This window comes from Phyllopteryx taeniolatus, chromosome 8, assembly GCF_024500385.1.
Source record: "Phyllopteryx taeniolatus isolate TA_2022b chromosome 8, UOR_Ptae_1.2, whole genome shotgun sequence".
NCBI classification, from domain to species: Eukaryota; Metazoa; Chordata; class Actinopteri; order Syngnathiformes; family Syngnathidae; genus Phyllopteryx; species Phyllopteryx taeniolatus.
In genome coordinates, this window is record NC_084509.1 from 2,800,001 (window position 1) to 2,823,191 (window position 23,191).

At 41.5% G+C, this 23,191-nt stretch overlaps 1 protein-coding gene and 1 long non-coding RNA gene across 2 annotated transcripts in view; one reads left to right on the forward strand and one right to left on the reverse strand.

Moving 5' to 3' along the window:
- Positions 1-22,786, forward strand: part of mettl16 (methyltransferase 16, N6-methyladenosine) — a 31,224-nt gene extending 8,438 nt beyond the window's left edge. Inside the window, exons 3-10 of the mRNA XM_061783128.1 lie at positions 2,658-2,845; positions 4,026-4,166; positions 9,540-9,655; positions 9,817-9,959; positions 11,785-11,854; positions 14,504-14,593; positions 18,357-18,530; positions 21,973-22,786. Coding sequence (XP_061639112.1) covers positions 2,658-2,845; positions 4,026-4,166; positions 9,540-9,655; positions 9,817-9,959; positions 11,785-11,854; positions 14,504-14,593; positions 18,357-18,530; positions 21,973-22,575 — 1,525 coding nt within the window. The 3' untranslated portion in view covers positions 22,576-22,786. The remainder of the gene's footprint in view (positions 1-2,657; positions 2,846-4,025; positions 4,167-9,539; positions 9,656-9,816; positions 9,960-11,784; positions 11,855-14,503; positions 14,594-18,356; positions 18,531-21,972) is intronic.
- Positions 11,865-16,759, reverse strand: LOC133482714 (uncharacterized). Its single transcript, XR_009789884.1, has 3 exons — positions 16,576-16,759; positions 12,832-12,916; positions 11,865-12,490 (listed from the first exon to the last, which is right to left on the reverse strand). It is a non-coding gene; the product is annotated as an uncharacterized LOC133482714 (long non-coding RNA).
- Positions 22,787-23,191: the final 405 nt, after the last annotated feature.

Sequence of the window (23,191 nt, forward strand, 5' to 3'; positions counted from 1 at the left end):
ATTGTTCGTGCTCCGCTATATTGCAGATTTTTAGCCATTGTTTTTTTTTTATGGGTTTTTACAGTATACAGGCAAGTCCAAGTTAAGAGTTGCACACCTTCAGCATACTCTAGTGCCACGTTACGCCGCATTATGTTGGACAGCACTGAGGTCTTCTGGAAGATATGTAGCATCATTAAGAGGAACAAAAGGATACCCCTTGAGTGATACAGGACCACGTTTTCAAGCAGTGAGCTCCTGTGAATGTTGTATGCTCTGTATGCGTAACTGCTCCACGCATGTTAAAAGGTTTATAATTATTGAAACAAATTAAAATTTCCCTTAGCCTGTCTATGGCGGTTTTACATTGGTTAGATGAAATTATATGATTTGGTTGAACATTTTGGTGTTTATTCTCTTTCGTTTTATGTGTCAGTTTTACAGAAAACTTCAACTTGGAGTGACAAATAAACAGCTTAGAAAGTTGAGTTTATTGAGATGAGTTCAATTTCCAGAATTACCATTTTGTTGTGTCAACAGTGCCATCATAGAAAAAGGGAAGAGAAAACCATTATTTTGTGATAAGACTTTAGGGGCATTACGAATTTAGAGCTTCTACTGTGTTAAGAAGTTTAGAGGTAAAGTCCTGGACAGTACATCACAGATTTGGCATTGCCTAAGCAGCCAATCAACTCTTTAATTGCTTGCAACCACCATAGGATATCTTTATATGGGATTGGGATTTTTTAATTCTTATTATTGTGGAGGGGAAATTTTAGTAACATAATTCTTCTTTATATTGTTGTTCTGCTCGGTTATTTCTTTGGCATTTCAATTGATGTAAATTGTGGTTGTTGTGTTTTTTAACATCCTCTGCAATTTATGAGCAGGCTGCTTTGTGCGTCAGTGTGTTGTAGTGCACTGACTGATCCAGGTGTTGACCTGGACCATTAAGTTTACGTGTTCATTATGTGGAGATTCTCTGTAAGATTAATGTTAGTCTCCACAGGTAAATTCCCTCTCATATATATCTGTCTCTCTGCCTCAAAACTGACACACTGGGCCACCCCTTTTTTTAATTAATTAATTAATAATAATTAAAAAAAATTAAACCACTTCAGCTCTTACAACTGTGCTTGTATAGTTGTCTAGGGCAGTAGGCACGGGATAACATTTTAGCCACATTCATGTGGAGCTAAATACTACTCTATGAGAGCATTATAATAGACTCAAATGCAATCTTCTTTTCCCTTTGTGTAGGTGGTATTTGCATCTCCTTCACCATAGGGTGTTTCCCTCGTATTCCATTGAAAACTGCCCGTGTTAAACTGCTAGCGTGCCAGATGCTGCCAGCGATGGGATGTGTAATTACATCATTCAAGCTGCAAAAAAACAAAAACAAAAAAAAAACACTTCGGTAAAGTTTTAATTATTCGCATCTCGCCCACTTGCTCTGTCTCCCGCAGCTGCGTCTGCTGGCGTGACAGCTGCAGCAGTTCAACATGGAGCGAGGAGCATCTGGGACTGAGAATCGACATTAGAAATTGTGGGATTTTAACTGTGTAGAAAATGTGGATTTCATTGTCTTTGATTGTGGATTGGAAATTAATGAGCTGCTTATCTATGGCGTGTGGTGGTAGGTGGAGTCGGTGCACCGGGTTGGGGGTTTAATTCGGTGTAGCTACAGAGCTGACACAAAACAATCGGAGTTTGTGTGTTGCCAGAAAAGCCATGCTGGCGTGGCTTTTCTGTTGGTATTCTGGCTTATTCCCACATTCCAAAAATATGCATGTTAGTTTCATTGAAGATGAAATTGTCCATAAGTGTGAATGGTGGGTGTTTTTTCCTTTCTTTTTTTTTTTTTGTCTGCACGTGACCTGCGATTGACTGGTGACCAGTCCAGGGTGTACCGCTCGCCCGAAGTTGGCTGTTATAGGCTCTATCCCGCTCAACCGCAACCCTAGTGAGTATAGAAAATGAGTTCATTAAAGCATTTAGGTTGTCAGTGTACATTGGTTTGTTTGAAACTTTCTATGAGCGTTTCCCTTTGTTAAAAAGATGTAAACATGTATCTCCTTTTTGGTTGCAATATATCTGATATTGAGCCCTCCAAGCACCCTTTTTTTTTTTTTATAAAAACTCACGCAAGTCTAGGATGAAATCAACCATGAATGTATTATATAATGTCATAATAACACTCCACCTCTTGATCACGTTACAAGGAAATGGCAGCGACGAGCGCAAATCTTTACTCAGTGCTCCTTGTTTTCAAACATCACAAACAGATGGACTTTATATGACATTTAAGGTTTTTGTCACAAATTGTGGTCTAACTCGAAATTTGACAAGTTTAGGACTTTTTGACTTGATTTGACAGCAAAGTACAGGGGGTCTGTCCATAATGTCACTTTACCGTTTCTCAATTTAATTTCAAATGTATATAGTCTTTGGAAATGATAAAAAAATCTGGATTCTATATGGACCTGTTTTTGCCTTAATAATACACCTCTATATGAGCATCATTAGTTGCACAAAGCACGTCAAGATGCACAATGTCTCTTTACAATTTAAAATCTGTAAAGAGACATTGTGCATACACTGTATATCATGTAGTATGATATTATACACAGCCCTAACTCAAACGTTCGTGTAACCCAGTCCTCTTGTGTACCGTTTAGAGTGAATTTCAAGGAGCCAGAGGCCGTGCGAGCTCTGACCTGCACCCTTCTGAAGGAGGACTTTGGTTTGAGCATTGAGATCCCTCTGGAGCGCCTCATCCCCACTGTCCCTCTTCGCCTTAACTACATCCACTGGGTGGAGGACCTCATCGATGGCCAGAAGCAACCACGTAGAGGCATCGACATCGGTACAGTCATATTATAATGGTCTCAAGTTTAGACTCATTCCATATCACACTGAGCTAATTTATATAGTAGTTGTTGTTACTTTATTAGATTTGTAATTCAATATTTACTCCATATATTGTTATTTGTATTTACAGTGTTACCTTGAGGTATGAGTTTCATTCGTTCCATGACCATACTCTTATCTAAAAAAATCTAAAAACATATTTCCCCATTAAAATGAATGGAAATGCAATTAATGTAAATATATTAACTGTTTTTATGAAGTGTAATCAAGCCAAAAGTCTCACACATGCAAACACAAACTGGTTTCATTTGGTTGCCTGTACTTTTAAATTATTCTCTTAAATTCCTCTCTCTCTCTCTCTCTCTCTCTCTCTCTCTCTCTCTCTCTCTCTCTCTCTCTCGCTCTCTCTCTGCCAGCGGTCCAAAAACCTTTGCTTTACGTCTTTTACACTGAACAATACAGCATTCTGTACTAACACACAGTTACAGCATTTGCACATTCCATTCAGTTCTTTCAATAATGTTTTGCGTGCCGATGATCTGCTCCGAGTGATTACTTCACATCAAATGCTCGCATTTTCTGTAGACTTATCTCCCTAACATCTCGGGCGATCTCTTGTTTACAGCTTTAAATTGTTTTAAACACCTGGCTGGCGTTAATGTATATTATTTTTATATTTGTTAATTGGTTGTCCGTGTGGCTGTGGTGTATGGTTGATGGAGGCTGTGGTTGTTTCAAATTCACAACGTGTCATTCTCTTTGTTTTATAGTTACTTTTCAAGTAAGCGCCAACTGGTAGTGGCAATGTACAGCTTGGGGTGTCTTTTTTGAAGAATATTTACTCATTATATCATCCAAAGTGCTGCTTGTTGTCAAGTGAATGGAGCCTCCTACTGGCATACAGCACTCGTTTCTCAAGTTTGGGCTCACAAGTCAAAGCAAAAACTCGGCCAACCAACGGCTCATATCTTGAAAAACTTGTGAGTCAGGTCACTCGTATCTCGAGGCACCACTGTAAGCCTAAAGCGATGATTGGGTTTTGTTGCAAAATCTACCCACATCTTTTTAAAATGATTTCTTATTATGTTGAAATAATCAAACATGATAACATTACCTCATAAAGGTAATTCATAATCGCTATGAGACTTTTTTATTTATTTATTTTATTTTTTAAGGCACCGGTGCATCTTGTATCTACCCGTTGCTGGGAGCCTCCATGAACGGCTGGTACTTTCTCGCAACCGAGGTGGACGATATATGCTTTGACTATGCCACCAGGAATGTGGAGCAGAACAATTTTTCTGACCTGGTTAAAGGTGAGTGTGCAGTCTGTCTCCTCTCTGCATTCTCAAAAATGCTTCTGCTTTGTTGATTGTCACAATGTTAAAGATGGTTTCAGTTTGTGTTACTCTGCATATACAAATGCTGAAATCAGGCAACTAAGAGAAACAGATGCAAATCCTTAGACAAAGTTTTATTATTATTCATTATGCTTGCACTAGGGACTTTCATCGTGATCCTAAACTCTACATGAAAATAATGAATCTCTGTGTTAATCCATGACCCAATGGTCCTAATGGGGCACTTTGAGTGAAAATGCAACATTAATTCAATGGCATATACAGTGGGTACGGAAAGTATTCAGACCCCCTTACATTTTTCACTCTTTGTTATATTGCAGCCATTTGCTAAAATCATTTAAGTTGATTTTTTCCTCAATAAGGTACACACAGCACACCATATTGACAGAGAAAAACAGAATTGTTGACATTTTTGCAGATTAAAAAAGAAAAACTGAAATATCACAGCCGTAAGTATTTAGAGCCTTTGCTGTGACACTCATATATTTCACTTGGGTGCGGTCCATTTTTTCTCCTCATCCTTGAGATGGTTCTACTCCTTCATTGGAGTCCAGCTGTGTTTGATTCTACTGATTGGACTTGATTAGGAAAGCCACACATCTGTCTATATAAGACTTTACAGCTCACAGTGCATGTCAGAGCAAATGAGAATCATGAGGTCAAATGAACTGCCTGAAGAGCTCAGAGACAGAATTGTGGCAAGGCACAGATCTGGCCAAGGTTACAAAAAACAATTCTGTTGCACTTAAGGTTCCTAAGAGCACAGTGGCCTCCATAATCCTTAAATGGAAGACATTTGGGACAACCAGAACCCTTCCTAGAGCTGGCCGTCCGGCCAAACTGAGATCGGCCAATCGGGGGAGAAGAGCCTCGGTGAGAGAGGTAAAGAAGAACCGAAAGATCACTGTGGCTGAGCTCCAGAGATGCAGTCGGGAGATGGGAGAAAGTTCGAGAAAGTCGAACATCGCTGCAGCCCTCCACCAGTCGGGGCTTTATGGCAGAGTGGTCCGACGGAAGCCTCTCCTCAGTGCAAGACACATGAAAGCCTGCATTGAGTTTGCTAAAAAAGACCTGAAGAACTCCCAAGATGGTGAGAAATAAGATTCTCTGGTCTGATGTGACCAAGATAGAACTTTTTGGCCTTAATTCTAAGCAGTATGTGTGGGGGAAACCAGGCACTGCTCATCACCTGTCCAATACAGTCCCAACAGTGAAGCATGGTGGTGGCAGCATCATGCTGTGGGGGTGTTTTTCAGCCGCAGGGACAGGATGACAGGTTGCAATGGAAGGAAAGATGAATGCGGCCAAATACAGGGATATGCTGGACGAAAACCTTCTCCAGAGTGCTTAGGACCTCAGACTGGGCCGAAGGTTCACCTTCCAACAAGACAATTACCATAACCACACAGCTAAAATAACAAAGGAGTGGCTTTGGAACAACTCAATGACTGTTCTTGAATGGCCCAGCCAGTGCCCTGACTTAAACCCAATTGAGCATCTCTGGAGCGACCTGAAAATGGCTGTCCACCAACGTTCACCATCCAACCTGACAGAACTGGAGAGGATCTGCAAGGAGGAATGGCAGAGGATCCCCAAATCCATGTGTGAAAAACTTGTTGCATCATTCCCCAAAAGACTCATGGCTGTATTAGCTCAAAAGGGTGGTGCTACTAAATACTGAGCAGAGGGTCTGAATACTTATGGCTGTGTGATATTTCAGTTTTTCTTTTTTAATAAATCTGCAAAGATTTCAACAATTCAGTTTTTTTCTGTCAACATGTGGTGTGTACATTTATGAGGGGAAAAAAGAACTTACATGATTTTAGCAAATTGCTGCAATATAACAAAAAATTTAAGGGGGTCTGAATACTTTCCATATCCACTTTAAATAGGTTTATTGCCACAGGTTAACTGAAGACTCTAAAATAAGTTGTCCCATCAGTGAGACGCCACTCCAGACGCTGTGTGCGTCCAAGAGACGAACTCTTAATGCTTTCCCCTCGTCTACTTACATTTATAAGTTTTACTTTTACCTTTGTTGGTACTTTTCGAGACTATTTTGAATTTTTGAGAGCCGTATAGCCCTGTTTTCGAGGCTACTAGCTTCAGCCACACCACTGCCGAACACCGACAAGGCTCGTCGGTCATCCCACAGACTTCGCCTCCAAAACTCCGACCAAATAAACGTGAGTATGGACTCTTGCACCACTTGCACCCTTCTCCTTGAGAGGCTGCAGGAGGGACGTTTCCGCCAACTAGAGCAGAATCGTTTGGTTACTGTAGATGTGGCAGGCGCGGATTATTAGGATTCCAACATAGTTTTGAGGCAGGACACGCCGAGCTCCAATATTACTGGCTCCAGGACACGCGCCGTTGCACTATGATTGGCTGTTTTGTCCTGTAGAACACGCCCTCCTGCTTCCAGACAGGAAAAGAAGTACAGTCCCCTCCAAATTGGAACGGCAAGGTCAATTCCTTTGTTTTTGTTGTACACTGAAGACATTTGGGTTTTAGATCAAAAGATGACTATGAGACAAATGTTCAGAATTCCAGCTTTTATTGCATGGTAGGTACATCTAGATATGTTAAACAACTCAGGACAGTGCACCTTTTGTTTGAAGCCACCCACTTTTCAAGTGAACGAATGTATTGGAACGTGACTGATGGGTGTTTCTATTCACTCAGGTGTTAAAGACATTGAGAAAAACAGTCACTGAGCAATAAAGGGTTGGTAGTTATCTGGTAATGCCGGTACATTTATTTATTTTTTTGACAATTGTGCAAAAGATGCAGAGTCCTCTAGCACTTAGAGCAGTTCGAATGACTAATACAGGCAAGTGTCAAATCTCCCATTTATTAAAAAAATAAAATAACATCCTGAAACATTTGTAGTACAGGCGGCACAGTGGCCGAGTGGTTAGCACGTCTGCCGCATGTTCTCCCCATGCCTGCGGGAGTTTTCTCTGGGTACGGTTTCCTCCCACATCCCAAAAAAGGTTGATTGAAGACTCTAAATTGCCTGTAGATGTGAATGTGAGTCCGAATGGTTGTTTGTTTATATGTGCTCTGCGATTGGCTGGCGACCAGTTCAGGGTGTACCCCGCCTCTCGCCAGAAGATAGCTGGGATAGGCTCCAGTACGCCTGCGACCCGTGTGAGAATAAGCGGTACGGAAAAAGGTTTGAAGGATGGATGGATAGAAATTTAAGTACAACGGCTTAATGATCACATGGCCTCTGCCAATCTATTTAAACTTCTTCAGTCCGGATTCAGGGCAGACCACTCTACCGAAATGGCCCTTGCAAAAGTGATGAAATATCTTTGACTAGCTATGGATTGTGACACCTCATCAATACTATTATTACTCAATCTTAGTGCTGCCGTTGATCACAATATACTACTAAATTACCACGAAAAGTGTATCGGTATTACAGACCCTGCACTTTCTTGGTTTAGATCTTATCTCTTGGATAGGACGCACGGTGTAATTCATGGTAAAGTGACATCTGAGTCTTATCATGTGACTTGCGGAGTTCCGCAGGGATCGGTAATCGGCTCTCTTTTGGTCAGCATCTATATGCTGCCGCTTGGCGTTATATGCAAATATAAGATTAGCATTCAGTGTTATGCCGACGATACTCCGCTCTAAATGCCTTAAAACTAACGAGCCCACACAATTGCTCTAATCTGGAGTCGTGCCTTGCTGAGATTAAACAATGGATGTCCTGTAATTTAACCCTGAGAAAACTGAGCTGTTGATTATTGGCCCTGCTAAACATAGCCACTTGTTGAATGACATCACTAGTTTTGAAAAAAAGCACCATTACCCAAAGTGAGTCAGCAAAAAATCTCAGCGTTATATTTGACTCAACTCTCTTCTTTCAAAGGTACCTGTACATTGAATATTACAAAAACTGTTTTTTTCCATTTTTGCAATATCACTAAAATATGGTCCATCCTATCCACTAGTGACACCGAGATTATAGTCCACGCATTTTCTTACATCTCGCCTCGACTATTGTAACAGGCGTACCAGTATTAAAAGCCTGCAGTTAGTAAAATACGCAGCAGCAAGACTTTTGAGGAGGACAAGAAAGTTTGATCATATTACCCCCATTCTGGCCAACTTACATTGGCTCCCGGTCTACTTGAGATGTGATTTTAAGGTCCTGTTAGCTACTTATAAAATACTTCATGGGTTAGCACCCTCTTATCTCACTGACTTAGTAGTTCCGTCCCAAAACCTATGCTCGCAAAACGCAGGTCTTTTGGTGACTCCGAGAGCCAGAAAGAAGTCCGCAGGCTCTCAAGGTTTTTCTATTTGGGCTCCAGTAGTCTGGAATGCCCTACCTGCGGATATAAGAGCTGCTACCTCAGTAGAAATGTTTAAATCCAAATTTAAGACTTATTTCTACCCATTGGCATTTAGTTAAACTACATGTTGGCCTGTTTTACTGCTGCTTGTCCTATCTCCTCCCCCCTCGTCTACTGCTCGGAGAGAGGGCTAGGTGAAGTTGTCCAAATCTGACCTTGCTGCTGTTTGGGTTCTGCACCAACAAATTGGGATAAGATCTGAGGTGGACCACTTCCACCGGAGGTGTTTTCAAGGAGGATTTTGCTCCGACTGACCGAGCCAGGTCCTGAGGCAGAACCACCGAAGGCATCTACCCTGTGGCTCCTTTTCTCTTTAAATGGACTTGCCATCCTAATGAACATTGTACAGCATCTTGCCATCGTAATGAACATTGTACAGCACCAGACTATGTGATAAATGTTGCCCACTTCAATGTTTCTTTTTTCCCCAAATGGGGTTTTGAGATTTTCCTTGTCCAATTGGGGGGTTTAGATAAGGGGATGTCGTCAGTCATTGCCAACTGTGTGCCTGTGAAGCCCTTTGAGACTATTTTGTGATTAAAGGGCTATACAAATAAACTTCACTTGAATGTCAATGTTTATTTATTTATTTTATTTGTATTTTAGTCTATAAGTGCCCTGTGATGACTGGCGACCAGTCCATGGTGTACCCCATCTCTCACCCAAAGTCAGCTGGGGTCGGCTCCAGGTCACCCATGACCCTGATTAGGACAAGTAGTTGAAAATGAATGCATTGCCTATAAATGAAACTTTTACAGGAATTTTAGTTCTGTGATATTCTAGTCAGTTTGTTGAGGATGTTTTTTTTTTTTTTTTTTGAATTGTGATCATCAGGAAAGACAATTTCACAGAGGATTCAGAGGATGCCTTCACATTAATTTTGCAATGTCGTGTTTAATTTGAGGAATTTTTTTTTGCATTGATAATAAACTGGTTGTTGTTTTGTCTACCATAGTCGTCAAAGTTCCCCAGAAGACTCTGCTGATGGACGCTTTGAAAGAAGAGACAGAAATTGTATATGACTTCTGCATGTGCAACCCTCCTTTTTTTGCCAACCAACTTGAAGCGAAGGTAAATCTTCACATTTTCAACTGGTTTACTAGCAGAGGGTTGGACACTTAGAATTCAAATGTTTGCTAGGTGGCTGTCTGAAGCAGGATTTGTTTACACAGATAGTAACAGACGTTTAATAGGATTTGATCTTAATCTGTCTGTCTTGGTGCTCGCTACAGGGGGTCAATTCAAGGAACGCACGGCGACCTCCTCCCAGCTCGGTGAACACAGGGGGGGTGACAGAAATCATGGCGGATGGGGGCGAACTGGAGTTTGTTAAGAGGATCATTCATGACAGCCTGCAGCTCAAGAAATGCTTGCGGTGAGAAACAAAGAAAGCTTCACCTTCAGGGGGAAGGGGCATAAAACCAAACGTGTCAAACTATGAAGCCAAATTGTGTCTAGGAGTGGTAAAAATGTTTGAAGTGGCAGATGGATTTTGACTTTTTAGAGGGCTTCTGAGTGGTTTAAATGCATCCGGAAGTCGGGTAATGGGCAAATGGGTTGCTCACACATTGATGGAGCTGTCACTTACTGTTGCTTTAATGATTTTGGCACACAATCACCTCATGCTGTATCTGGGAACATCTGCGTTTGAGTGGGCGCCACTTTAGCAACAACTCCCTCCTTGTCACAGCGCTGTCACCAGGGCAGCAGAGTGAGAGAGGGCTGCAGCGTGACTATTAAAACAAATTAGACATGCCACGCCTGTGTGTGTCCCAGAAAGACTGATGTTAACACCTGCCTGCTCGTGTCTCTTTGATGCACGTTTACAGTCCAGAGAGAGCGCGTATAAATGAATCCTTCTTTCCGAGGTTTTGGCATTCCGGCCAAACCAACCGCAGCCGGCTGTCATTCACAACCAAAAAGCATGCTGGGACAACTGAGCTAGCAGGTCTCCATGGCAACACTGCCAGCTTCACCAATTGGTCCTTTGAGACTCGCCCCTCCTCCCACTTTATTATCTTGCTGTGTTATAGCGGCGAGCCTCCTTTGCTCCCAATACGACATTTGCAAATGCACCCTTAGAAGAAGATAATGATCTACATTTATCATGGCATTGATATGAAGATGTTCGTCTCTGTTTAAAATCTCCGCACTAGAAAAACGGAGTATGAATTTGATCATTTAATAGCCGCACACTCGAAGGTGACTGAGAAGCCACATTGGCAGTGTTGGGCTGTTCCTCCCCACTGTGGGACATCTGTCACTATCAGAGCTGTTCAATATTTCATTGCGTCATCTGATGCTGACATTAAACAACCAGCCTACTTTGTCCCAATCGGCTCAGCATCTTCATGCTCAAATGGCCATTATGACCTCTAAATATTTCTCTGCATAGTACTTGAACACTGCATCATGTAGTCCACTTATAGCTCACTGTGATAGTTCACTTGGACTTCTGGGACCCTGAATTCAATAAAAACATAATCTACTCAACTGCTTGAATGCAAGTAACTATCCTTTTCGCGAAACACCCAATGAGAAATGACTTCAAAATCCTCAATATTTGTGGCCTCCACTCTGTTTGATGCTGTGCCCCAATTAATAATCGGGTTTATCAGCCTCTTGAATATACATCACACCTCATGTAGACGGTTGCTTTTTTTCCCCTTTGAAAACAAAAACGGGTAGTGCCTTTAGGTGACTCAAATTACCTGAAGTATGATATTTCATATCACCATGTGTCACAGTAGATGTCATTACCATGACAGAGATGAGATCTGTAAAGCTGAAGTTGACGGTGGAGTATAAAGCAAAGGAGCGGAGAACTTTTAGTTTCTGCTCACATTTAACAATACCTTTAACATAAGATGTTTGACGTGCAGCCAAGCAGGCAAAAAACGTGAACGTACTTTTCACTTTACTGGTCAAATGTATACGATCAATCGAGATTGAGTCACGTTATCGTTTGAATAGCCCCTAGGAGTCAGAAGTTGTGGCCTTATGATAAATCGGTGTGCTTTTGTAGTACTTGAACACTTAACAGACTCTGTATTGTGGGATGGTTGTGTGGTAATGCTGTCAAAACTAGCAGTTCTTTTGGAGATTTCCCATGTGCTGTACTGTCTCTGGTTGTTGGATCTTTGTTTAGTATTCAACCAATGACATGCTCAGCAGGTTAACGTGGATGCTTGTTTCCACAGGTGGTACAGTTGCATGCTGGGGAAAAAGTGCAGCTTGGCCCCACTGAAAGAGGAGCTGAGGAAGCAAGGGGTGAGTGGCTCATCAGACACAACACGTCATGACATCTGTATGTAGTCCTACGATCGGTGCGTTTATTGGGTCATCTAACGTACTCTTACAGAAAATGTAATTATTGTGTTTGTCCAATTTAAACACACAACCGTATACTATGTTGGCATGCTTTAGTCAATTTCCCTCCATGAATGTTGACTGGTAGTATAGCTCAACTAAACTGCTTGTTTGTTGTCATTTGAAAATAGAGAGAGTGGTTGAAATAATCCTTGTTGTTCGCCCTACTCTTGCTTGACATTAGAAGTGTCTGCCAGGGGAGCAGACAACCAAAATGGATTTGCAGTGTTTAACATGCCAACCGAGCATTCTCACAAGCAGGCCATGAAAGCGTGGATTTCTGTTAGTGCTTGACTGCCTCACAAGGCGCAGTGCAGCTAAACAGTCATGAGTGTCATTAGCTGGAACTAATAGCTCAGCTCGTGACTCCTGACTGGATCAGGCCTTTTGTCCCGTGCCAGTCACTTCTCTCACATGCTTGAAAAAGGAAGATATCCACTCCTATGGTTTGCTGCACCTGCACCCTCCTGAGGATTGAGTCTGCTACGGCTGCTCATCAACACAGAGTGGCAAGCATCCAGAGAGGGAGGATGTTATCTAAACGTAAAAGATGTGTAAGAATAAATCAGGCATAGTTAATATGCTAATAGTTTAATCACTCATTAGTTTCTTTTTGAGTAATTATTTCTGTATGCAAATATTCTTAAAGGAGACATGTTTTTGTTTTTTTTACACAGTACAGTCACCAGAAGTTTTCATAACATGTCTGAGACATGCTTTCGTCAAAATACCTTAACATTTTAGCCACTTTACACACCCTGTGGCTTGTTCAGCTTTAATTAGCCTGTTTGGGTGGGCGGCTCTGTCTCGTGCAAGTGAGCGGCTGTATACCCGACCCAATATACTGCTGGGCCAATAGCGAGGTCAGCTTTCCTTACCATAACGACCGCCTACTTGGGAGAGCCCGGGGGAAGTGAGCGCTCATCAAGACAATGAAAGTATTTTTGCTCACAGGCGCATTTTCTGAAATAGGAGGATAACAAAAGATTTACTTGGTTATTAATTTCACATTTAATGAGTGGGGCACACACTCTAGAGACCTAACTATCTGTATACATGCAACTCAAACATTTATTTCTCCAGCTAGCTAGCTGTATGCCAGTTTACCATTCCAAATTGTGCCACGTTGAGTGGAACTGAATTGTATCACTTGGTTGAAATGTCAATCTGAAACAGTTCTGTCAGGCTGCTAAGTGCTCTATTTGGACAAGGCTTTTCCCACTTTGTGTTCCTTTGTCACATGACACCTCCACACTTATCTTTTCACACCCACAATGAAGAGGTGCAGCGCTCAGTGAGCGCAGGGTCTGATGACTGATTAAATCCAACCAAGGGCACCTTTCATCAAGCAAACTGTGCTTCTGAGAATGCCTTTATGCACAGTTGTTTCACACATACTTTTCAATTGGTAATCTTTTGAATTCAGATGAGAGCATGTCTGTGTGATTTGTCTCAGACTCATTTTGAGATTTCATTGGAGCAGCAAATTCATTCATTCGTACATCACACAAAATGAAGTGGAGTGGCCTTAAGACTAATTTATCCTCCTTAATTGGATATTAAGGGTGGTTCAAAGAAAGAGGAGAATAAAACATGTATCCATCCATTCCTTTTCCTTTGAACGAAAGGCATGTTATACCCTGAACTGGTCCTCAGTCAATCAGGGCACATACAGATAAAAAAACATTCACGTGTATGGAAAATATAGTCTTGAAATCACCTAACATGCATGTTTTTGCAAAGAGGAAGCCAGAGTTCCCCGGAAGCAATCGAAGAATTTGCAAACTCCATTGAGGTGGGCCTGAGCCAAGATTCGAACCTAGAACCTCTTGACTGTGAGGCAAATGTACTAACCGCTAACTCAGTACTAAAAATATAGGTAGCATAGATCTAGATCAAACTAGACGTACTTTTGTACGGAATATAGTCCAGACCTTTTCCAAAGCTTAGCTTTCCTAAACATGTCCTTCAGAAATGTTTGACTGAAAGATTCCTTACCAAGGCATACTGTTCTACTTTAGTCCTATAGGTGGTGGTAATGTACATTACAAAGTAGGTGCCAGCTGCCACACACAGCAAGCTTTTTTCACTGCAGCTCCATCTAGTGGGGTCACTTGGCCATTGGCGCGAGTAGACTGTAACAGTAGAAAGTGAAAATAAATTCCTGTTTTTAGCTTTATTCGGAGCTGCTCCAAAATCAAGTGAGGTCTCGGCTCATACGCTACCCATATACCAAGTTTCTTTTTGTTTTTTTAATTAAATACTTTTATACAGTTTAATAATGAAATAGCCTGAAAATACCCTGTCACTTTTTGTACTACTTTGATGTAATACAGTGTCACCATGTAGTGCTCAGAGCAATGCAGAGGAGATAAGAGCAACAATTTTCTAATTGATTCTGCGATTTTCTGTTGTGATCATTCCAGGGTGTACCCTTGTTATTTCAAATAAGGACAAGCGCTATTAAAAAAAATGGATGAAATAAGTTTTCTTGTAAAAATCATCCACAGCCAGCATGAGGATGTTGACTGGTTTGTTTTTTGTTTCCAGGTACCCAAAGTGACGCACACAGAGTTCTGCCAGGGGCGCACCATGCGGTGGGCGCTGGCCTGGAGCTTCTATGATGATGTCATCGTTCCGGTAAGTCTTTGCAGGCCTCAGGTGGGCCATTTTAATGCTCGGCTTTGTCTCCGCCTGCTGGTTTGGGTTTTCAACTCCCAAAATACATCTACTTGATCTACTTGCACCTCGTCCCGCCTGCCCCCCTTCCTAACTGCATCTTTCATTCTTCCATCACACGCTCTTATTCCTCCTCCAGGGAGAGCTTTATGTGATTTTAGTTTAGCAGTAGCCTGGCAACTGTTGCCAGGGCAAGAAATGTGCAGGCTCACTGGCTTTTGTCTTGTCTGGACAGTGAGAGTGTTGGAGAAAACACAACAATAAAGGGGATCACTCATCAGGAATGATGTTGATGTCGGTGTGCTAAAGAGAAACAACTGGACGTGGCTGTTCAGCAGATGCATGAGCTGTGTGTTGTTGGACAGGACTATTTTGGCCTTTCCAGTACAAAATCAGTTGAGCAGAATGATTGGCCTATATTTCTTCCTGTGACTCTCCTCCGCTTCCTCTTGCATTCACACATGTATATTGACTTGACAGAGGCTCCTGCATGCAGAGAAATTCATGCATGGTTGACTCATTCTACACAGATGCATGTCTTCCTATGGATGTCAGCTATACGTGCATGTGCATGAGGCAGGGTCATTAATGTTTTGTGGTGTTACGTGGCACGCATGCAACTATGACCTACATAACCCTTTTACTACCAAGTCAATTCTAAATTTTACTATAGTGCCTAGGCTTTAGCCCAAGTATACACTTGACCATTTTTTAGGCATAATTATAATAAACAAGTAGAAAATATAAAAAAAATGTGAATGGAAGTCTATTGAAACCTCTTTGTAGAAGTATTTTAAACTTTGGCCTAAACAAAAAGGAAAGTCTTACAACAGACAAATTCTGAATGACTGTTGCTAAAATGTTAACAGTTGGTATACTAACATATCCTGCATAGCATCCTGAGTACAGAAAACAATGTCACAGTAATAGTTCCTATTGTCTTTCCTAGAAATAATACTTTTTAGGTTTCTTTGTATGTGACAGAAAAGAAGTCACCAGTCATTTGATTTTTCTTTTTTAATGCTCCTAAAAGCTGAATAAACAAGTACCTAGATGGGATATCCTGGAGTGCCGAATCTCATCTTTTGTTATAAGGCCTCACATTATAATGGGAGTCTAGAAAATGGAAGTGGGAATTACTTCCTAGATTTATAAGTGCTATTTATCAAATTAAATACAAATGAAATGGGCAATATGGAGTTTATTGCACATCCAGAAAGATTAGATTCAGTTTTATCTGAGCCCCGAGGCACAGTTGCTGCTAGACCCTTGGCTCGGTGCCTTGGTAGGTTGTTGTGTTGTGCCTTCAGGTAGGTGTGTGTGTGTGTGTACATGTGAAATAGTCAAGACAGCCTATTGTGTGGGTAAAACAGAGTAAGTTAAACACTGTGATGGTAGCACAGCAGACATGGTTGCAGTACGGTCATCATATCTGTATGCTCCCTGCATAGTGAGGTGAGCAGCTTGCTTGTGTGTGAAGGGGTTTCAAAAATACGAAAAGGTAAGAAGCTTTATTAAACTGACAGATAAGCAGAGGTCCATTATGAAGCTCCTAATTAAACGTGAATATCTTGTAATTGTGTCTTCAGGGAACTCAATTACTTAAAACCAAGAGCAAATTGTATTTAATGGTACTCTCCAAGCCAAATTTAGCAGCAGGGGCAATGTGGTTTTTCTTTTTCACCCCCTACTGGCCATAACATTGGGAACCCCTGCACAATCAAATTACATTTGATACAAAATTGTTGTCTTTGAGTGACACTGTCAATTAAGGTTATGTATCGTGGATGGCAGTGGTGTAGGACTACACTGCATCAGACATGCTTCTAGTTATTCTGTCTGTAAAAAGCTGTGTTAGGAGAACAAATACCGGTACATACTGTATTTCATTGCATTAACAATTACAGCTACATGCAAAGTCATCAGACAAACAAAAAAAGGACCTTGCGGTGCGCAAACTTGACCACCAGCAGCCCGTGAAGGTCACAGCCCACTCCTTCACTGCTGCTGTTTGTAGGTCAGTCGGCCATGCTGTCTGCGCCCTCACTGCAGACCCTCGCCTCATTCCACACACTCGGCCAGCCTGCAGAGCCCTTGTGAGTGACACTGAACACAGAGTCACTGGCATGTTGGTGTGCAGGGAAGCGTTGCAGCACAGCTCCTGTTGTCCCGAGAGACGGTTGGGTAATAACCTCTAGCACCATAACAGCTTGACTTCAGAGGGCGATAGAAGTAAGGAGGGGAAGTACAAGTCACTGCAGGTCCAGTAGAGCGCATGTACTTGGAGCTCCCTCTTGTGTCCGTGCGTACGCCCTCCATTTTCAAACAACAACCAGACATGCAGTCTTACTGCATTATGCTTAAAACACACGCACACACACACATATATATATATATATATATATATATATATATATATATATATATATATATATATTATAGAGGTATGTGCCAGAAAATTACAATATTGAGGGAAAGTCCATTTATTTCAATAATTTGTTTCAAAAAGTAAAACCACACAGTGAAATATTTCAAGCCTTTATTTGTTTTGATTTGGATGATTACACCAGAAAGACATAAAAATAAATCTAGTATTTCACAAAATTAGAATATCGTGACAAAAGTCAGCATTGTAGGCTCCCTGTGTCCCAATCTTGTCATCTAATGAAAGCAAAACACCTGCGGAGGTTTTCCTCAGCCTTCAAATGGTCTGAGTCTGGCTTAGTAGGCCTCAGAATCATGGGGAAGACTACTGATTTGACGGTTGTGCAGAAACCCATCATTGACACCCTCCATAAGGAGAAAAGGTCTCAAAAATAAATTGCAAAAGAAGCTGGATGCTCACAGAACACTGCAACAAAGTACATTAACAGAGTGTTAAGAGAGAGGGGGAAATGTGGCTGGAAAAGGTGCACAATTGACAGGGATGACCGCAGCCTTGAGAGGCTTGTCAAGCAATGGCAATTCAGAAATCTGGGGGAGCTTCATAAGGAGTGGACTGAGGCTGGTGTCAGTGCATCAAGAAACACCACATAAAGACGTCTGCATGACATGGGCTACAACTGTAGAATTCCATGTGTCAAGCAAAAAACGTCAGAAGCGTCTTTTGTCTGTTCAGCTGTACAGCTGGGTTCACGACTCTTGCCGTGCATGCTTCCCTTCCTGTCCTTTCCTGTCCAGTCCTGTCCTATCTTGTCCTGTCCTTCCCTAACAGGGTGTAGCACTACTGCCCCATACAACACTCTTATCTAATGTGTCATTGTTGTAGGTATACAATGGTTTACTTTTGTCATCTTTACAGCTAGTGCTTTGTCTTTTGTTGTCTTCTTTTCCTATATTATTGAGTTATCTTTTCACTCTCTCTGCTTTTTTGTCACTCCCCTCTAAAAACTTTGTTCTGTTCGACTGATCGACTTTGATTCTCAATAAATATCCATCAAAACACTGAGAAACCACAGCAGCAGCTTACAAAGTCCACTGTGACACAGTAAAACTGTTCCGGCATAAAAGGGATAGAGTTACGCCTCTCTGCTTGACCCAACAGCCGAACAGGACAAAAAAAACAAAAAACAAAAAAAAGTAACTGAATGGATATTTTTTTTATTCATCTCTCCATAGTGTGTGAACATGTGCGCATATTATATCAACAAATATTCCCTTTTTTGTGCAATCTTAAGTAACTTACTCTCCTCTCTCTGGTGTTTTCTCCTCCGGCCTGCGTCAGTCACCCCCCAGTAAGAAGCGCAAGTTGGACAAAGCGAGGAAGCCTCTTTCTTTCACGCTTCCCCACGTGGCTCTGAAGGAGCTCCAGGTGAAGGCCCGTGCTCTGGGCTGCACTGGCTGCCATCCTGTGGAAGCCATCACAACTCTTCTGGAGAAGGCGCTCACTGAGCTGCGGGTGAGTCTGAATGTCTGTGGAGTGGTCAGTATTAACTGTAAATTTTTAGACCTGAGCTTAATAAACCTAATGTATTGTTTGAGCGATCACTCATGGTTTTCGTTCACTTGCAGTAATGTTAGTCTTCCTTGTAGGCTTATCTAACTATGCTTTTAGCTATTCTTTTATTTCAGGGTTGGGAAAGCTTTTTCCTATCTGCCCTCTTAGGGCAATAAGAAATTTATGAAAAATATGACGCAGTGATCGAACAAATGTTTATTTTAGCATTCATAAATTTTATCTGCCAAATCTAATTTGCTTGAAAAGAAATATATTAACATCCAGGCTAAGAAGCTGCTTTGTCAAATCATCATTTGCGTATTATGTGTAAGATCAATTACAAACCCCAATTCCAATGAAGTTAGGATGTTGTGTAAAACAAAAACAGAATACAATGATTTGCAAATCCTTTTCAACCCATAGTCAATTGAATACAATACAAAGACATTTAATTTTCAAACTAATGTACGTTATTTCTTTATTTACATTATTATTATTTTTTTTAATATTCTCTCATTTTGAATTTGATGTCTGCAACACGTTCTAAAAAACCCGGGACAGTAGCAAAAAAAGACTGGAAAAGTTGTAAAATGCTCAAAAGAAAACCGTTGGGAACATTCCACAAGTTAATTGGAAACAGGCGGGTGTCATGAATGGGTATAAAAGGAGCATCCCCGAAAGACTCACTTGTTCATAAGCAAGGATGGGGCGAGTTTCACCATTTTCTGAAAAAAATACTCCAAGAGTTTAAGAACAATTTTTCTCAACGTACAGTTGCAATGAATTTAAGGATTTCTTCATCTGTGGTCCATAATATCATCAAAAGATTCAGAGAATCTGGAAAAATCTGTACTTAAGTGGCAAGGCCAAAAAAACAACGTCAAGTGCCCGTGACATTTGATCCCTCACAAGGCACTGCATTAAAAACCGCCATCAATTGTGTAAAGGATATTGCCACGAGTACAGGAACAATTCAGAAAACTATTGTCAGTTAACACAATTCATTGCTACATCTAAAAATGCTTCGTGAAAACTCTTAACATGCAAAGCAGAAACCATATATGAACAACACCCAGAAACGCCGCTGCTGACTTCTCTGGGTACGAGCTCATCTGAGATGGACTGATATAAAGTGGACGTGTGCGCTGGTCTGACGAGTCCACATTTTAAATTGTTTTTGGAAATCATGGAAGATGTGTCCTCTGGGCCAAAGAAGAAAAGGGCCATCCGGATTGTCATCAGCACAAAGTTCAAAAGCTGTGATGGTATTGGGGGGGGGTTAGTGCCCATAGCATGTGTAACTTGCACATCTGTGAAGGCACTCAATGCTGAAAGATACAGGTTGTGGGGTCACATATGCTGCAATGTCTTTTTCAGGGACGTTCCTGAATATTTCAGAAAGACAATACAAAGCCACATTCTGCACGTGTTAGAACAGCGTGGCTTTGTAGAAAAAGAGTGTCAGTACTAGAATGGCCTGCCAGTGGTCCAGACCTGTCTTCCATTGAAAATGTGTTGCACATGAAGCGCAAAATTTGACAACTGAGACCCCGGACTGTTGAGCAACTAAAGTTACACATCAAGCAAGAATGGGAAATAATTTGTATTCTGTTTGTATGTACATTTTACACAACATCCCATCTTAATTGGAATTAGGGTTTGTACATCAAGCATAGAAAATTGCATTTTCAAATGTACAGTGCCTTGCAAAAAATACTCCTACCCCTTGTGCTACTTTCTGCACATAAAACCTCAACAAAATACATTCAAGTTAGTGATTGTAAGGTCACAAAATGCAAAAAAGTTCAAGGGGTATGAATACTTTTTCAAGGCACTGTATGTTTTTGGAATGTGGGTGGCTGGTATACCCAGAGAAGATTCATGCACGCATCGGGAGAACAGACATGCTATAACTACTTCACTGTCTTGGCTGTTAACACAAATCACTGTAAAATACTATAAAGGGTAAATTGTATTTTGTTTTTAAATGACGTGTGGTTTCAGAATCAAAAGTAATTCTGGATCCCAGATAGGGTTGCGTATTGTTTGAATTTGAGCGATTCCGGTTCCTTATTTCAAATCCGATTCCAAATGAGTCTCGATTCCGATTCTTTTAGGGGGCTGGGTCAAAAACGTTTGCATAGTTGAAAAAAAGGTGTCCAAATTATGATTGTGTCCATTTTCGTAGAAGCCCGCAGCATAGACTAAAATCAACATTTGACTCTGGTTTCTTTAACTAGTATCAATATCAAAGCTATGAACTAAAAGGCAATGTGTGTGGAACTAACCCAATTGACTTAATATTCATTAATTAATGTTTCAGCTAAAAGTTAAATATAGAATTGTTAAAATCGTTATTTGTGACTGTTTTATCACGTCAAATGGTTTATATGTGCAAGTTTAAAGCTCTGTTTTAAACTTGTAGCCTTTTATTTTGAAGGGTACGCACTCCGCGGAACTCAGCATTTTGGCACAAAAAGTATAACTTCACACGGCACCTGTGATTTTAAAAAAAAATATTTTTTTAATTTATTGATTTAAAAAAATATATATCATTATGCTTTGTTTTTCAAATGGATGGAACCAAATGCTATAAAATGTTGATTCCTTTCCTTACCCACTGATGAGGCACAAGGTTAGTGTCTATCCATCCATCCATTTTCTGTACCGCTTCTCCTCACTAGGGTCGCGAGCGTGCTGGAGCCTATCCCAGCTATTTTCGGGCGAGAGGCGGGGTACACCCTGAACTGGTCGTCAGCCAATCACATATAAACAAACAACCAACCACATTCACACTCACAGTCACACCTACGGGCAATTCAGTGTTGCCAGTTAACCTACCATACATGTTTTGGGGATGTGGGAGGAAACTGGAGTGCCCGGAGAAAACCCACGCAGGCACGGGGAGAACATGCAAACACCACACAGGCGGGGACGGGGATTGAACCCCGCACCTCAGAACTGTGAGGCTGACGCTCTAACCAGTCGTCCACCGTGCCTCCTTTAACAAAATTAAGACACACTTTTTTTTCCGCCACCGTTGGGCACAAGCACGTCTTCGTGTGTGTTGTTCTTCGTTGGGTTTCCCGCTTCGTTGGGTTTCACCACTGCTTCGGGGTTGGCGGACTCGGCATCGAAAGTGGGAACTGGAATTTTTTAATTTGAACGATTCCGGGAGAACCGCAACGTTGGTCCGTTTCCAATCGGTTCTTGATTCTCCAACCCTAATCCCAGATAGCAAAATGTATTTTAAATGAAGGTGATAAATGTTTCAGCCTTGACAGAGATCGACACACTCTTGGCTGTACTTGTTTCTTACTAACTCAAGCTGTTCGCAGGTATTCTACAGAAAATAGATAATTAAATCCAGTAAAAAAATATGTATTGTTTCTTTTGCATGAAGGTGCTGCACAAGCGTGTTCCGTGCAGGGAGCAGGAGCAGAGCCTCCTCCTGACCGCGGTGGCAAACACTTGGATCCACGGGCGGCAGAAGCGACGCGAACAAATGCGCCAGCTGCGAGAGCTGCCAAGAGCACATCACATTGCCGCCGCTGCCACAGCTGCCGCCTCCACGCCGTCCCTCACCCAAAACAACCAGGAGGATGCCACTCAGGAGTCAGCTGACCAGCAGCTACCTGGAGAGCCGACTGGCGACAGTGCCCCGTCCGTTGAAAGCATGAAGGTTACAAACACTTCAGGTGGAGCGGAACAGGAGCTGTTGGAAAAGGTTGCAAGTGAAGATGTGGAAACGGTGATTGGGGGCTGCCCTGCAGAAACATGTTGCCCGAAGGACGCCGTTGATGCTACAAACAAGACACCCTCAAAACAGCCAGGGAGCCCGGGGTCAGCGGAATGCTTCCTGTTTAAGTGTCTGCTGAATGTGCTGCGTGAAGAGAGCGATGCAGTGGTAGAGATGCACTGGATGGAAGGTCAGAATAAAGACCTGATGAACCAGCTGTGCACTTTCCTTAGGAACACTCTTTTAAAGGCTGTTGCCAAATCCTGAAGAGAGATAAGGGATGCAAACTGCATGTGGAGGTCTTTTTGAGAAATTGCAACAATTGTAACTGACTGTGTATTTGAAAGTTAGTAACAATCAATGTTAGTCGAAGCCATTTAAATTTGTTGTACTTGTCAGTTTACCTTGTCAGGTAATCTATAGTGTACATTTTATACTTTATATTTCCAAACATTTGGAATAAATGTTTTTTTTTATATGTTGTAAAATGTTGGCTGCTTTGTGATGCTCTAGAGGATTTATACATGGTGTATTGCCCACTTGTTTTAGGATTTCATAATAACCCCTGATCCAATTACATGAAACTTTGTACAGACCTTAAAGCTAAATGTGTATTTCTTAAACGTGGTTTATGTTGAACATTGTCAAGAATTTCTGAGGAAATGCTTTGCTGACAGTTAGTGGAAGTGTTGGTTAGCACATCTGCCTCAGTTTTGCGGCTGAGGGTTTGAATCTTGGCCCTGAGGCTCCAGCCTACCTGGGACCCTTACGCTACCAAGTGCTATAGAAAATGGATGGATGGGTATTTTCCTTAAATTGTATGTCAAATATATGCCTAGTAATTACCTTGATTTATTCCCAATTCGGTCTTGAAAATGCACTA